General features: G+C 31.8%; 1 protein-coding gene across 1 annotated transcript; it reads left to right on the forward strand.

Moving 5' to 3' along the window:
- The first annotated feature begins 9658 nt into the window (after positions 1-9658).
- Positions 9659-14617, forward strand: LOC148203923 (uncharacterized). The gene is made up of 8 exons (XM_088106687.1): positions 9659-10081; positions 10500-11706; positions 11817-11907; positions 12018-12175; positions 12263-12314; positions 12634-12713; positions 12838-12931; positions 13098-14617. Exons 2-8 carry the CDS (start codon positions 10615-10617, stop codon positions 13628-13630), a joined length of 2100 nt encoding a protein of 699 aa, XP_087962813.1. The 5' UTR covers positions 9659-10081; positions 10500-10614; the 3' UTR covers positions 13631-14617.
- The last annotated feature ends 3247 nt before the right edge of the window (positions 14618-17864 follow it).

The following is a 17864-nucleotide window of genomic DNA, read 5'->3' on the forward strand; positions in this document are numbered from 1 at the left end:
TTTATAATCAGAAACTATCTTAAATTCCACCAGTGTAGAAAATAATTTTAACGTCACCCTTTATACATTTGATTCTTGAATATCCAACGTAAAAAATTATCGGTGACATTTTACGTAAATAAAACAACATTTTACGTAAATAAAACAAAAATTATCAGTGACGTTTTCTCACTTTTGCACCGTTTTAATTTAATTTTACTCCGACCGATTACATCACTCTTTGATGCATTATCTTTCATTTTAACCGATTAAAATGCGTTTTCGTTGGGTTTTGGTGCAGTTATTCTCTTGTCCTTGGGCGGCGTTATTTGGCAGTGATTTCTTGCGTTTTGTACTCCTCCAATTCCCTCCACTACGTTTTTAAAACCATCCAATAAAAAAAATGTACAATACATTCTCTTCAACTAAAATATAAAGTTGTAAACTCGAATCACCATGAGTCAGGAGCACCTCAGAGACGTCTGACCTATACAGGTCCGACGTCTATATAGACGTCTGACCTCCGACATCTATAGAGACGTCTGACCTAAAGCGTCCGACGTCTGACCTAAAGCGTCCGACGTCTCATTAACGTCACCCATATAGATGTCGGACAAAGATCAGACGTTAAAAGCCTAAAATAACAGACGTCTAAAGTCCTTTCTGCATTAGTGTTCGGTTACACTGTGACTTGGTAATATATTGCTTTAACTAAAATAATAAGTGAGTATATGTTAATTAAATAAATATTCGTGGACTTTGTTAACGTATATATGTACCTATTAACTTTTTAGTTGTAATAAGTCAGAAAATATAATTTGGGATTATCTTAATAGATCTATAATCTAGCTCGTTAACTTTATGAGTTTGTTTTAGCTCAATTGAGAATTTTTTTTAAATAAAAAAAAACTAATTTTTAAGTCAATAGGCTTTTGTTGGGTTTTAAAGTATAAGAGATAAAAGAATGAAAGGGAAACTGATATATTTTATTGAGTATAAGCAATCAATATTTATACTACAAAATTTGTAACTGATTTGAGAAATATCTACTAAACCTAATTAATTAAAGAACGCATAAAATCCTCCTAAAAATTAGGATAGGAATATATTTTTATTTAATTTATTTGACTCCTTCAACCAAATGTTGTTTGAGTCACAAAATTCTAACAATCTCCTCCTTGACTCAAAGTCAGCATACACTAAGTTCTTTCGTCCTTGACCGTATCATCTAAAGTTCCTTCACTTTTGGAAGTCCCGATCACAATTTCTTGCTTAGTCTTCATGTCCTTACAATCTTTCGCAATTGACTTTTCCGCATTTTCAGCTTTTGCTTCGGAAAGAGTTGTCCTAGGCGGCTCTTCTTCCTCTAATTTTTCTGGTTCAATTTGACTTTCACCAACTTTAACAGACACTAGCTCTACTTTCTTGCCATTCAGAGATAGGGTTTTTTTAGGTCCTCCGACATCTGTATGTACTAACTGCAGTTTGTTTGTTGCTCTCCAAGATTTGTATTTTGGAAAAGGCAACCTCGTTTGTTTTCCATATTACAAAGCTGCACATACGGGTGATTTTTCCCTTCCAGTTTGGGAAGCCCTTGTACCTGCATATTGTCTTCAACCTTGTGCACAACAAACTGCTCTTTATCAATCAAATTCAAATATTTGAACTCTGAATAATTTTTTACTATGTGAATATTTAATCATGCAGGTTTTATCTTCAAATAGAACTTTATAGCCTTTCTCTAGAAGTTGGCCAACACTCAACAAGTTTTGGTCAATTTCAGGAACGTATAGAACATCAGTAATTAATTTCAAACCTGTGCAACCTTTGATCGCAATGGTTCCTTTGCCTTTCACTGCTATTTTTGCTTCATTTCCAATTCTGACATTTGTATTGTAGGTCACATCAAGATCTTTGAATAATTCTCGATCATAAGTCATGTGGTTCGTGCAACCACTATCAATTAGTCAACTTTCTGTTGATCTTGTAGTAGCAAAGCTAGAAACAACAAAAAATTCTTCTTCTTCACCCTCTTCAACAACAACTTGTACATTCTCTTGTGTTTTTGATGACTTGCAGATTTTTTTTCCACATGCCCTAATTGTCCACAGTTATGGCATTTCACATCTGGCCTCCACCCACACTTTGTATGTGGATGATTGTTTTTCTTACAAAAAGGACATGATGGAAAAACATAAGAGGATTTACTATCATTTTTGTGGTTGAAACTTACTGACTTACCCTTTTTTTCAGAAATTTACCTGGCCCCTTCAATATGACCTTTTTCTCTCCTGAGTCTTCTTTGTTCTAGAGCCTAAAGTGCAGTCAAAAGTTCTGTCAAGGTAATAATAGAAAGATCTTTTGAGTTCTTCAAGGATGTCAATGTGGCTTCATATCTTTCTAGAATTGTTACAAGTATTTTTTGAACAATTCGAGAATCAGGAATCTCAGTACCAAGAAGACGTATTTTGTTTGCAATGCCGAGAAGCTTGTCCACATAATCTTTAATAGTCACCGAATCTTTCATCTTCTGCATCTCAAGTTCTCGAACCAGATTCAAAGCTTGCATTCCTTTGATTCTCTCATTGCCTTCATATTCTTCCTTCAAAAACTTCCAGATTTCATATGTCGTTTTTAACGTCATTATTCTATTGAAAATGACTGGAGATACGATTGTGAACAAAATTGTTTTGTCTTTGGATTTTCAAAGCCTCTTTTCTTTGTGATTTTTCATTTGAGTGACCGTAGGATTATCTGGCAAGGGAGACACTCCGTAGTTTTCTTCTACCGCTTCCCACACATGGTTAGGATCTAGATATGCTTTCATTTTGACAGCCCATATTTGATAGTTTAGTCCATCAAATACAGGCACAAAAACAGTGGTAAATGATGTTTGAGATTCCATCTTATGTGTGGTGGCTATTTTGTGATTGTAGGTGTTTGTGAGTTATATCACAGATTCTGTAAGATTCTTTATGCTCTTGATACCAATGGTTGGATTTTAAAGTATAAGAGACAAAAAAATGAAAAAGAAAATTGATATATTTTATTGAGCATAAGCAATAAATATTTATACTACAGAATTTGTAACTGATTTGATAAATATCTACTAAACCTAATTAATTAAATAATACATAAAATTCTTCTAAAAATTAGGAATATATTTTTATTTAACTTATTTGACTTTTTCACACCAATGTTTGAGTGCAAAATTTCTAACAAATTTTCACAGTAGAAACAATATGTAACAAAATAGCATTAGTTGTTATTTTTAGAAAGTTCAGGAATCAATAATATTAGGTAATTTTTTTTTGGAAGGCTCGGGATCAAAATATTGGTGATTAAATGTCGAATGGGTAGTACCATTTCCTAAAATTTATGTTAGACAAAACACAATAACACTTTTTTAAATTTCAACCAATGATTTAAACAAGAGTAAAAAAATGAGTTTTTTTATTGAGCAACACTGTAGTCGGTAAGCTACAATCGAAACATGATATGAGTTGGTCACGAATTACGATTAATTATAAGAAAATTAGGTTTGAAATAAGGGGTGATTAATTATTACACTGCATGAAAGGTTTGTCGGCATGTCGATTAAGCCTGTGCAACCTAAAACTAGGTAGGAACAAAGGTGGAAACATTGAATCATTAATGTTTTGTGTGAACTACAGTGACCATTAAATAAACATTTTTCTGAGTTATCTCTCTTTTTCTGCACTCTTTGCGAAGCTTTATCATAATTACAGTTGTTCTTAGACTTAATCAGGCATATCCAATAGGACAGATACCAAACACTTTTAATTAAATTCGCGGGTGGGTACTAGATTAAGGATAGTGTAGGGCTAGTAGACAACAACAATAAAAGAGTTAATAAGTAATTGAAAGTAAGTTGTTGGATTAAATGGAAGCAGTGGATGTCATCTTTTTGACTTTCTAGGGTTTGTATTCTTCTCAAGGAGACAACCACACCCCTTAATTTCTACCCTAATCTCACTTCAATTGCCCCCAAGATGTAATCATTTTTTTTATCAGACTATTTTTACAGTTTAAGTATCCTTTAATCTTAATCGTCGGTTTATGTATGACCACGTAATCCCTGTTTATTTGTTTTACTTCCTAAAACAATTATCATCTTTACTTAATCCCAAAGCAAGGTTCATATCAAAAGTTTTAATTGTGACTAATTGAGAACCAGTTCGTTTCCAAGAGTAAAACTTGTGAAGATGCTTCCAATTTCATCAAGAGTGCTAATTATGATGGTAAACAAAAAAAACAAATTAATTATTATCTTGAATGGGAGTTTTTTCATAAATTTTTAAATAATTTAAATTTGACTATTTTTTGGTAAGAGAAAAATTATTATCTTTAAATTATGAGTATTAATGCAAGTTAATGTTGATATGGGATTGACTTCATATATTAAATTAATTTGATTAAGTTTTTAATAAGTAAAATATTTTATAATTTAATTTAATCTACTCGAATGAATGAACTAAATGCATTGACCTATTTAAATTACTTTATATTTTAACTTATATTTGTGTATTTATTCTCTCATAATTAATTTTTTGATTCATTTATTTGCTTTATCTATTTCATTAAATATTAATTAAACCTAAAAATTAATCTTATAAAAATAGTAATTAAAAATCATAATTTTAACTTATATAATTAAAAATAAATTAAATTAAAAATCTAACTTATATATAATTATAAATTTAAAAATATTACTTAAACTTATAAAATTTATTACTTTTATTAATTCAATTAAATAAAAATAAGTTATTAAAATTCTACATTCTAGTATTTTATAATAAAAGTTTATAAAATAAATAATTTTTTAAATTGACTATAAACTAACCTATAAATTCATAAATAAAATGTTATGTAAGATAAGTTACAAAAGTTAGACTAGTGAAAATTTTTTTAATGTAGTTGCTTTTAACTTTGAACATCGACATTAATCGGAAGACATTAAATTGATGTTAGAAGCTAAAAAAAGGCGATGTTGATTGACCTTGGAATCTTTTTTTTCATTTTCCAATGTTAATCAACTCTATTTTTTTGTTTTAATAAATAATGATTCAATTTTACAACTTTATGAGATTTAAAAATCAGAAAACCAACCAATGTAATCCAGTTTTGACATTTTATATATCTAGAACTGAAGTATGAAATATAAATTATAAACAAAAACTATCACAAGTAAATGGTGTTATAGTGAATGTAGTGGTATTAACTTATGATTTTTGGTTTTGATAAGTTATGGTTATTATTTTTGGTTTAGGAATTTTTTTTACAACTCCTTAGGACTCATATTCAAAGAAAAAAACCAGGAGCCGTTACTTTGGATCTCTGTGAAGTATAAAATTTATTTGGAAAGTCAATTGTGACAGATCTTTAAACAAACTTAATATTTGCTTCGGTTGGCCGATTTGACAATATTATATATCGATTTTTGATAGAAAAATGTCGTTTTCTCTTTTTCGTCATTTTTTTTGTTTTTTCCAATTTTGCAAAAATATTTCACATACTTAGACTTTGAATTTTCATCTAAATTTTATTGTGGAAGCTTCTCATGATATTTTGGTACTTTAAACAAATTTCAAGTCATTTGGAGTTGTTTTGAATATATACTATCAATTTTACCCTAAGTTTGGATGTATAATGTGTATGAACCAAGTTCAACAATATCAATGTCAACAATACAACAAACAAGTTCACCAGTATCAATAATAACAAGTTCAACCTTCTTCAAAACGAAAACAAAAACTAACCTTCTTGAAGGTGGGTTTGTCTGAATAAAGTGTTGCCACCAATGAGGAAGAAAGGAGAACATGTATATGCTCCAAAGAGTACCTATGCACAAAACCAATTGATCAAAACGAACAAAAATCATACATAAAATAGTTAGTCAACTTGGATTTGTATAAAATGAAAGAAAGATTACATATGTTGATCATCGAAAACTTCGTCCGAGAAAGGTTTAAGCAGAGAAGAAGTTTTCGAGCGAAGATAAAGTGAATGAATTTTCAACCTTCCACTCAAATATTTAATGAATTAACTAACATATAATGTTTGAAAAATGATATTTCGACGTCTTATAACCTTTTGATATCTAAAACTAGAACATTTGACATCATTCATAAGTATATAACCAAAGATTTTCACAAAATTTATCCAACATTAAAAACTAAAAATTTCAACATTCAATAACCAATTGAGGTTAAAAAAGTTTAAATTCCAACATTTTAATTAAACTTTTATTTATAAAAAATGTCATGATCATTATAACGATGTTTTTTTTTTTATTTTCTGATGTCGAACACAAGATATTAAAACCTTATTTTCCACTAGTATTAACACGTATTTATATGCAAGTCGAGCCAATCAACTATTTTTTATAAATTAAAGAACGGACCAAAATGGGACGTGTTCTCATTACTAATATATATTTTAATTTATGATGATAAATAATCATATATATGATGGAGATGAAGTGAATTACATTATCCTAATCCATGTAATAATTGCTTCACATAAAGATGACGATGGCAATTGCATTCAAGAAGATGGAGAGTATGATCTCCCATATCCTGTTCCCTTTTAATTCTCAGAAAAAAAAAAAGAATATTTCAAGAAAACGACCAAAATTATAATCAGCCAATAAAAAAAATGAAAAAATATAGATGGATATTGAGGACGAAGTACGATCCTTATCCCAAAATATATATGCTGGTGGATTTTTGTCGCTGTCCCCTTTTACACGAAGTAAAAATAAAAATCTTGACTTCCCATTACATCTCTTAATTGTAGTGACACGGTGAACATTATTAGTTTAACCTAATGATAACATCTCTTAATCCTTGATGTTTTTTGTTTTCTTTTGTTCGTGTAACAATCGGATCCAACACCTCTACCTTCTATTTTATATTCATTATCTCACTCCACAACACGTCCAAGGGAATACAAACACACTATTTCTCGGGAGTAGCCAACACAAAACAACAACCCTAATCATATTATTATATATCAAAGCATAAATTAGTTAAAAATTTAAAAAGTTAAGGTCCCATCGTGGGGTTGTACATAGCATGATTGAGATATACATCTCAACAACCGTTAAAATGACGCTCACACACTGAGACTCTACAAAGGAAACATAGATGCATGTAATAGTATTATTGTACAAATGTTGAATAATGAGTATACTATTTTCATGGAGATTCTGTGATTTTTATATTTTTTTACGTGAAGAAAAAAAGTACTTTTGGGTATAAAAGGACGTTTGTAAGGGTAAATTTGGCATGACATAATTTGCCCATGCCCTGCTAAATACAAGGTTAGATGAGCTGGGAAAAAATGGTGACAAGGAAACCATGTTTGCTTCAACAGTGTTTCTCAATTATAAACAGAATAAAAACAATTTATGGGTCGTTTCTGACCGTTGACTAATTCCTCTTCCATGCTCCTTCATTCTTTCCATAAATAATAATCAATAATACACTTTTTACCGATCAGTTCAACCCTAAAAAATTCACACACAAAAAGGACAAAAGAAAAACAACCCTAGAATATGAAGTAGGTGTTACTGAAACATTTCCGGGTCAAAGAATCGTGCTATGTTTGGTGCAAGTTTAGGTCATTTGTTTTGTTATCTTTTATATGATCAAACTCTGTTTAAGATTATGTCAAAATTTGACTGAGTATACCATTATGTGAGCACTATAGTGCACTATAATTAATCGAATATTTTGGTCAGAAAACAAATCATGCTTTCTTGAAAAAAACATCAAATTTAATTTTAAACTGATTAGGACTCAGCTGACCATGACCAAAACAAGTCATTCATTGATGTAAGGGAATGTACCTATCGCAGTATAAATCAATTACATTTTTTTATTATTAAAAACAATGCACTTTATTTAGTCTGTACACATATTACTTGATTTTACACTCATTTCTTTTTATTCTGAGTAGGTTAACCAGTTTTCCACCTAAAAGCTTTATATTTTCCATTCATTACAACATGTTTTTTAGATATACTTTATCAGTGTTTAGTCTATTAGATTTAAGTAATTTTTTTTATTATTTTAAATAGTCTCAAAGTCACGTATTTAATAGCACATGATATTTGTATTGTGAGAAATTAAAAAAAAGAACTTACTATATATGAAAGGAAAAACTTTTTGGTTGAATAAAAATAATGAAATATATTCCTATATCTATTAATTTGATATTGTATATCAAGATTTAAAATCCAAACTCAGGTTTACATTTCAGTAACTGAATTTAAGTAATAATATTTGTTAATATGAATAAAAAATATAAAACGACAAATGATTTAGAGAATAATTTTTCCTAGTTTGTTTAGAAAACAAGGTATAAGATCTAATAGTTTGTAGTGTCAACTTTTAGTTGTATGAATACAATATATTTATCTGTATAAACAATATATCTTAAAATTGTTGTCTTTTTAAGACAAGCATGTAAATTAAATATAAAAGTCAGAAGGAGATCTAGCTCCGTATCACTGAAAATTAAACTTATATCAAATGTATTTTTTTTTTATTACGCATCCCTTACATCCATCTGTTAGAATAATTAAATTTAATTTATAATAATTGATTTAACAATACAAAATATACCACACAAAAAAAAATGGTCGGTGCTTGTTGTATTAATTTTCATCAATGGTGCGTGCAAAGCTTAATACTCCGTCAATAGTATAATGAATAGTAATTTGTTAAAAGTATTTTGATCTTAATAACACCGCCAACATACTTTTTAAGAGTCTATAAAAGAACAAAGTGTATTCATCATATTTTTAGTAAAACTTATATATGAATATATTTAATGATAAGTAAGTGAAGAGATATAGAAAAACAATATTTATTAAATATATATTTAAAAAAGATTATATTTGGTTTCAATATCAAAATAAACAAATCTTACACCGATTTGGTTATCATAAACCATTTGCTATGTTTGGTAGATACGTTGGCTAAGTTTAGATGAACGTTAAAGGTAGAAGATATAGAGATAATATTATCTTGATTTTTTGGAAAATATGCAAAAAAAAAAAGTGAGTTTTTGGACTAAAGCATTGCTATCTTCTCACGTTCAACACATACACTAATAGCGAATGTGTTTGTTACCAAATGTGAAACCTTGATAAAGTTCTTCGTTTTTAACCTACAAAAAATACGCATTTTATGCTTTTCATTATTTTCTCCTATGTTTTTTATGTTTCTCACTCATGCATTTTCAATCAAGTATACCTTAGTGATATTTAGGAATGTTTAGTTTAGTTTCTTAACATAGTGACACTAACACCAATAGATTTCACTAATCCAAATCTATTATCTTATTATAAATTTTTTTATTACAAATATAGTAAGTGTATTAATGATGATAGGTTGACATGTTTATAATTGTACAATAATAACACGACACTTACTTTTGAATGAGGAGGACATTACTTTTGTTAAATTCAAAACTTGGACAAAAGCAAGAATTAACTACATCTGAAATAATTTATTTATTACTACTGATTAGCAAAAGCAGAATTATTTACTATTGGGTCAGAGAGATGCAAAAGCTTCATGAATTGTCTTTTTGTGTTTTTTTTTTTATTTTGAAGTTTTAATTTTTCGAAATTCATTAACACGAGAATGAGACAGAGCGAAGAGTATCACAACACAGAGAGAGAAAGAAAGAAAGAGAGAGAGAGAGAGGATGTTGCGTTCCGCGCTCACAACACAAGTCTGAACAGTGTTTCTTCCAATCTCGTTTCTTGAGCCATAACCATCACCAAAACCGATGAACCTATCGTATTTTCCTGTTTTACCCTTTTCAACCCTCGTATTTTTTTACACTCAAAACGGGTTTTCTCCCTCCGACTTGTTCGCTTTTTGCACTTTAACATATTATTCACGCATATATATATTCCACTTCGTATTTTCGGCTCTGCTCGCACATTCTGCTGCTCCATCGTCTCATCGCAACACAAAGCAGTACTTGGGTGCTACCATTTCTCTGTCTAAACCCTCTCAACTTCCCAACATACAATCTTATTCTCATCATCAACACACCCCATGTAAGCATATATTTCGTTATTACTTCCTCCTTCTGTTTCTCCTTGAAAAGTTGTCTCCTTCTAACTATTCTTCTGCCAATTTCTCTTCTCTTTTGATTCACTTGTGTTCGTCGGGTTTTAAATTCTAAGGGTTTTGCAATTTCCACATACCCTTTTTTTGTGGGTTCATTTTTATTTCTGTGTTTTCTTTTTCATAAAAAAAGTTCTCATTTTTTGATTTCTCGAAAGCGGTTTGCGCTTTACATTCCCAGTTGTCGAATGTAATAAGACCAGGTTAAATGGGTGTGGATTGGGATCTATGTTGGATCTCTCGGTATCTGTTGTTTTATTAAATTATTATCATCTTTGTTGTGTGGTTTAGTGAAATGTTTATTATGGCTAATATTGGTTTCTGTGCTGCTTTTTTTTTAATGCGTAGTTCATGATCTGGGTGGCTTCGTCTGGAGAGAGAAAAATGTTGGATTTTGACAAATTCCTTGGGTATAAAATGTTGCTTCTTTGAGGGGGGTCTCATGGGTTGAATTCAGAGAATCATGGGTAGCTTCAGCGAAGACGATGAATGTCGGTTTTTCGATGCTCAAGAGGATGTTTTGTCTATAGCGGATGATGAAGGGGTATCCAATGCTTTCGATTATGGATTGTGGATTCGGAGTCCAAGGAGTGTTAGAGAGCGTAAGGGCAGGTTTATGAAGAGTATGGGACTGAGTAGCATGGATTTGACTGCCCTAGGAACTGAAAATTCAGTAGATGTGGGTAGTGTTCTGTGTGAAGAGGGAAATGATAGAGTTGAATTTACTAGTGGGTCTGTGACCCGAAATTGTGTTGTGGAAGAAGAATTCTGTTCAAGCCGGACATCAATGTCTTGTTTGCATAGGGAGGATTCTTCAGAGGAGCTTGGTTTAGTGGATAACTCGCCGTGTGGAAATGAGAATTTGGAGGGTAATGTGGATCAAGAGGGGCTGGAGAGTAGGGAGATGAGTGATGGAAGAGATCTGGATTCAGATCGATTGGTGGTTATGGCAGAGCCTAAGGATTCAGGGAATGGCTTTAGGGAAACGGATGCCAATGCTTCTGTTCGGAGGACAAAGGGTTGGTTCAGGAAATTGCGGTCAATATCATGCATGGTTAATAGTCATGGGGAAGGTGATTTTGGAAGAGGAGAAGGCCTCGATGAAATGCCAGGGTGTAGGCTTCCGAAAGTTAAGGTCCGTCAGTCAAAGAAGCCAATGAAGGAACTTTCAGCTCTTTACATGAGGCAAGATATCAAAGCTCATGAAGGTTCAATTTTGACCATGAAGTTCAGTCCTGATGGGCAGTATCTTGCTAGTGGTGGTGAAGATGGGGTTGTGCGCTTGTGGCAAGTGGTTGAGGAGGATAGATGTAATGAAGTTGATATTCCAGAAATTGATCCATCTTGCATTTATTTCACTGTGAATAATCTCTCTGAATTGACACCACTATTTATTGATAAAGAAAAGATTAGCAAACTGAAGAACCTGAAAAAAACATCAGATTCTGCTTGTGTAGTTTTTCCTCCTAAGATCTTCCGGTTGTTGGAGAAACCATTGCGTGAATTTCATGGGCATAGAGGTGAAGTTTTGGATCTCTCTTGGTCAAACAATAATGTGAGTGAATGACATTTATTCTGTTTTTTTTTTAATAAACTAAGCACCATACACTTGGGTGAGATAAAAGTTTGGAGAATTGATTCGGTTTTTCATCTTCTTGAATGCAGTATCTTCTGTCATCTTCAGTTGACAAAACTGTCCGACTATGGCAAGTGAATAATGACCGTTGCTTGAAGGTTTTCTCACACAGTAATTATGGTGCGCCTTTGCTGCATTCTAATTTTTTTTCAGGCTTCTTGAGCCGTCATCCTAACTTTTTTCATCTTCATAAATTATCTCACACTTTGTTTGTGTTTGATACATTGTAGTGACGTGCATACAATTCAATCCTGTGGATGATAACTATTTCATTAGTGGATCTATAGATGGAAAAGTGCGCATCTGGGCAATTTCTGATTGTCACGTTGTTGATTGGATTAGTATCAAAGATATAGTGACTGCAGTATGCTATCGGCCTGATGGGCAGGTAACATTTACTTCAAAACAATTTCAATTTTGTAGAAACATAGACAAAATTTGAAATGATCTTAAGATGAAGATATTCTTTATACAGGGAGGGATCATTGGCTCCTTGGCTGGCAATTGTCGATTTTACAATGTATCAGGTATCTTCTTTTTCACATATATCTTAATATTTTATTTTCCCTGGTTAAACCAGTTAGGTGTCATTTGGTAGATTCCCTTATGATTGTAAAGAAGATTATGTTGAAATTGTGCTAAACTTGATACTATAAATGCTTCCTGTCTATTTATTTCTTAATGTTTGATTTATTGTTACTGCTGTGTCAAGATTCTGTATGCCTTGAAATGCCAATCAAGTTATGGTTGGCATGTTACGAATTTCATTGCTTATATTACAATTACAACCATATGGACTGGAATTTGGCCTTTAACTCTTCTGATTTTCATTTTTGCTTGGTCCAGAGAATCGCTTGCAGTTAGATTCCCAACTATGCTTAATTGGTAAAAAGAAGCTTGTTGGCAGAGGGATTACTGGGTTTCGGGTATTTTCCTTTCCGTCTTTTGTTTATTGTACTGGGTCATATTTTACTTTTTCTCATGAATGTTTGGTTTTCTATAAAAGCTTACTTTTTGTGTTGTAAACTGATTATCTATTATTTATTTCAGTTTCTTCCACAAGACTCTAACAAAGTTATGGTCTCCTGTGCTGATTCACAAGTCAGAATCCTTGACGGCCTTAATGTGATTGGCAAGTACAAAAGTATGGCCTTTTGTCTCAACTCCTATATTTATTGACAATTTTTTCAATCTGTAGCAGATTTGTGCAACTGTCTTTCTTTTAGTTCCTAAAAACTTAATTCGTATTAATTTGAATTTTATTTCATTTTATATTCTGTTACTAAGATTCTTTTGTATTTTTGTTCCAGGCCTTAGCACAGGGAGCCCAATATGTGCATCGTTTACTTCTGATGGGAAACATATTCTATCAGCATGTGAGGACTCTAACGTATACCTATGGAATGTTAGTGAGGAAGAGTCTTCTAATCCTGTGAAAGCTAAGAAGATTACATCTTGTGAGCGGTTTTGCTCAAATGCATCTGTAGCAGTACCTTGGCATGGTTTGAAATCTAAAAATATTGAAAATAAACATCAGTTGAACTTGTTGGATAAAGGATCATCTCAAGTTATTCAACTTAATCCACCTGCTTCCTTCTCTCTGAGCCAAGAGTTTGTTTTGGAGTCTTTTTCAAAGGGGTCTGCAACTTGGCCCGAGGAGAAGCTTCCTGTTTCAAGCTCAAAGGTGAAAACATCACTGATTCACCAATCCGAATACAATTTCTTGAGGTCTTCTTGCAAGAGTACCTCATCTGCTCATGCGTGGGGTATGGTCATTGTCACTGCTGGCTGGGATGGCAGGATAAAAGCATTCCACAATTATGGGCTACCTATACCCGTTTGAAATGAAGTGACTTTTCCTATGTTGGAAAGTAGAATCAAGATTCATTCATATTCCTATCCTTGGACATATTGTCCTTGGAAAAATCCATGCAGCTCGGAGATTTTATGAACGATGTTAAATTTGGCAGTATCGAGGTTGAGGTAAAAACCTTTAGCAGTAATTGCAGTTCCAATGAGTTGTGAACATGGGCTTGTGGAGGGTCCCCTATAAGATTTCAGAGGATTCATATTGCTCATTGGTTCATGACAAGCTGTGGCACTATTGTGGTTGTAATGGTCAAGTTTTAGCTTGTCCTGGCACCCAGGGTAAATTGCGTTTTGCGACCAAGAATCTGCTGACCCCTAAAAGAGATGCAAAGTCATGTGTTGGAAGTTGGGAGGGGGCCTATGAGATATTATTTTGATATATTGTGGGGCTATTATTTTGCCAAGATGAGAGGAGGAGATTGAAGAGGTAGTGGCTCAAGCTCTCACTATGATAAAAATGCTGCTGGGTTGTTGATGATTTTACTATTGGTAAGACTAACTAAATGAATCTCTTTGTCTGCCAATTTTGCCGTCCATCTCATGGTAGGGCCTCATGTGCCTGAGGATGATACTTTCAAGTGTGGTGAGAATGTGTGTGGCGGTCATTTCTGTTCGAATAGCTGCTTTTGGCTGCCTGTTGCTGCAATCACACAAACAGTACGAACAACCAATCCAGTTGCTTTCTGTTTTGTGGCTTCAGCTCTACTTGACTGTCAGAGTCTTTGGCAACTGATGCACTTCTCATAATTATTATTATTATTATTATTAACAGACATTCTGAATATGGTCTCAATTTCAGACTGACATCATTTTTTTTTTGAGTTACAACTATCTTATCCTTTTTAATTTGACACCACAATACTATCTCCATTCTACTGTAGGCAGATTTGTACATTTGTAACCAATGTAAGTAAAATTTTGTGGGCTTGGTGGAAATACAATTAAACACGAGTTCTTTCTATGATGCTTCTTTTTACTTCCCCTTCTGTGGTGTTTTTAGATTTTTGGAAGTGCGTTTATACTTCAAATTTTGCAACGATGTAACGATGACACAGAAATCACCGTTGTTGGTACACATGTTTTGTTATACGTCTAGGATATGAATCTTAGAAGGTAATGGTTATAATTTTCACATCTTTGATGTCTCAATTCACAACTAGTTTTCAAACACTTGTATTGATGTTTCAAACATCACAATCGACTTTACACGGACGCACTTCCAATGTAAAATCTGTGGTTAAAATAAATTCTGATGATCAGTTACATAAAAATCTGAATAAATGGACACCTTAGAGATGAAGAAAAGATAAACTTTTTTTCTTGAGGAATACTCACTGCTTCATCATCAAACCGAAAGGCCAGAATCATGATTGTTAGACTCTAGCATTGCCACGATGAAAGTTTAATTAATCATATCTACTTTAGTGAAGGGACTTGAGGGGAATAAGTCACAAAAGTTGTAGCCAATAGATTTTGAAGTGACTGATGGTTACTTTGTCCCTTGTCAAAGAACAGTTGCACTAACGCGTTGCTTTGTCCTGCGCTCAAATTATAACCCTCTTTTGGTTTTGATTGCTCATTCACATGAGGTCTATGCTTAATTCAGTTCTGTACTGCTGTTCTCTTATGTGGCTCAAGAGTTAGAGCAAGTCTTTTTAATCAAATGTGGCTTTCCACTTCCTATTTTGATGTATGAGTGATCATCCTTAGTTTAATTAGTATTGAAACACGTAATGACAACGTTGTGACTACAAAAAAAGTACACTATTTTCACATTCAACTGTTCAAGGACATCGATTCGTGAACATGTCCACACATTGCTGATGCAATATTGTCTTCCTGCATATCATAATGCCATTTGATATTTCAAAAGTAAAATACTTTGTTATTGGGAAAACAGAATGTGTGATGGTCACATGGAGGGTACTTATCATTACTTTAATCTTTCTTACGAATGATTAGTAGGCTTTATTCGCTACTGCTTAAAGCTGGTGTTTGGTTTGTCTTCTGTTTCTATTTTCAGGGTATTTTTTTTATCAATATAACAACACAAAATGTTATGTCACAAAATTAGGTTGTTTTTTATGTATGTACAATGATGAATGATTATTATACCTCTTCTTTACCTTTTTGTTGCACAAAATAGATAGATACACACCACATATTTGGAATCCTTATGCAAAAAACCAGCAATGTCCTGGTGAAGAACATCATGATAGAAAAGGGCAACTTGCAAAAGGGAAAATCAATGAGATAGAATCATATATGGAACAAGATTAAAAATTAGTAAAAAATAGGAGCATTATTTGAAAGAATATTTATGTTGTCTTGAAAAAAACATATTGAATTGTGAATTAAAAGAAAAATGGGTTTTGTAATGTTGGAACACTCTGTATGGTCTATAATTGTGGTAAATAATATTTAAAAAGGGAACAGAGGCACCTAAAACATGATATGGTGATTGAAGAAAAAGCGTCTTAATACATTTAAAGACCAAAACCTTTGCAGAGAGAAACAAAAGATGATGAATTAATGAAGGTCATTGGAGAAACAGAAAAGCAAAAACAGGCAAGCCTAATCAAATGCACATGGTTCTGAACATTATGATGAACAGATAATAGACCCAAGAAAGGAATCGAATCAGTGACACAACCATTGGGGAAAAATGAATGATTAATTTAGAGGCAGTGTTTGGGTTTGCTGCAATCTTAATCAAAGCTGTTTGTATTTTGAAATTTATGAGTTGGGTAATTGGAAAGGCTGTGTGATGTGTATTTGCTTATTCTTTTGAATTTTTTAATGTGTGACAGTTTAACCTTTTGAGATTAAGCCAACCATGGTAGTAGACAGTGTTACCCACCAAAGAGCATTGGTGCAGAGAATCAAATGCTAAAAGCTGTGTTAATCAATGAGGAAAAGACAAAAAGCATAACTTTGGTTTAACTTAGCAGAGAGATATGTTGGATAAAATTATACATACACCCGACAAAGAAACATGTAACGATGGTTTTTCCTCTCCAAGCTCTGCATCATCATTATAGTTAGTTAATTGTTCATTGCTTTAATAAAACCTTTGGATTTAATGTGTAGTTATGTATTTTTGAGAAATATTCAGAAAAAGTTAACTACATGTAAAAAGAGAAGAGATTTATAACCTTATGATATCAATTTTTTTATATAAGTTCAGCTTATGTTTTATTAACGTTGTGTATTGCTAATCAATTTTTTCAAAACATTAACCATGCTGTAAATATTTGTTAACAACATCCATGCTTAATATTATGTTGATTATTGTTGTTAGTGTGGGTGGTTTAAACTGATAAAAATAGTTAATGTCTTTTCACATGTTTTGTGCTCGTGATTGAATGATATAAACACGGATGACAACGTATTAGATTAGTTACAAATAATGTTTATTTACGAATTGTAAAATGTGTCAATAGGTCCCTATTTTTGTTCAGAATTTGAAATAGGTCCCTTTATTTTTTTGCGTCTCAATTGGGTCCTTATTTTTGTTAATTTGATGCAAATAAATCCTTTCCGTCAATTTCATCAAACGGCGTTAATGAATGTGTGACATGGCCTGATGACAGTATTGACACGTGTAAGGCCACGTCACACATTCATTAACGCCGTTTGATGAAATTGACGAAAAGGATTTATTTGCATCAAATTAACAAAAATAAGGGCCCAATTGAGACGCCAAAAAATAAAGGGACCTATTTCAAATTCTGAACAAAAATAGGACCTATTGAGACATTAAACCTAAAAAATTCATTCCTTTTCCATCTCATTATCTTTTAATATATGTTTAAAAAAAATACCTACAAATGTTTAAAATCTACGGCTACCGAAATACTATAAATATTTAAAAAATATATATTTTATAAATTTTTAAAATAAAATATAAATAAAATTATTAAAAAAATATAAAATATAATATAAATTAAATTAAAATTTAACTTTAATTAAATTTAATCTAATAAAATATAAATTAATTTTGATTTTAACTAAATTTAATTTAATAAAATATAAATTAAGTTTTATTTTTTTTAATAATAAACATGAGTAATATGATACTTATATCCAATCTATTTATAAATTAACATTAAAATACACATCATTTACTATTCACTGCTAATAAATATCCACAGTAATTTTTATTTGTGAATACTGATAGACTCGGTAGTTTTATCTGCAAATATTTG

This window comes from Vigna umbellata, chromosome 2 (genome assembly GCF_029865625.1).
Source record: "Vigna umbellata cultivar VRB3 chromosome 2, Vumbellata_1.0, whole genome shotgun sequence".
Classification (NCBI taxonomy): domain Eukaryota; kingdom Viridiplantae; phylum Streptophyta; class Magnoliopsida; order Fabales; family Fabaceae; genus Vigna; species Vigna umbellata.

Excerpts from the sequence above, each read along its gene's own strand:
- LOC148203923 (XM_088106687.1), top strand. The coding sequence starts at position 10,615 with ATGGGTAGCTTCAGCGAAGACGATGAATGTCGGTTTTTCGATGCTCAA. Across the intron at positions 12,315-12,633 it reads TCGATTTTACAATGTATCAG|AGAATCGCTTGCAGTTAGAT; the intron begins GTATCTTCTTTT and ends TGCTTGGTCCAG. Across the intron at positions 12,932-13,097 it reads TGTGATTGGCAAGTACAAAA|GCCTTAGCACAGGGAGCCCA; the intron begins GTATGGCCTTTT and ends TTTTTGTTCCAG.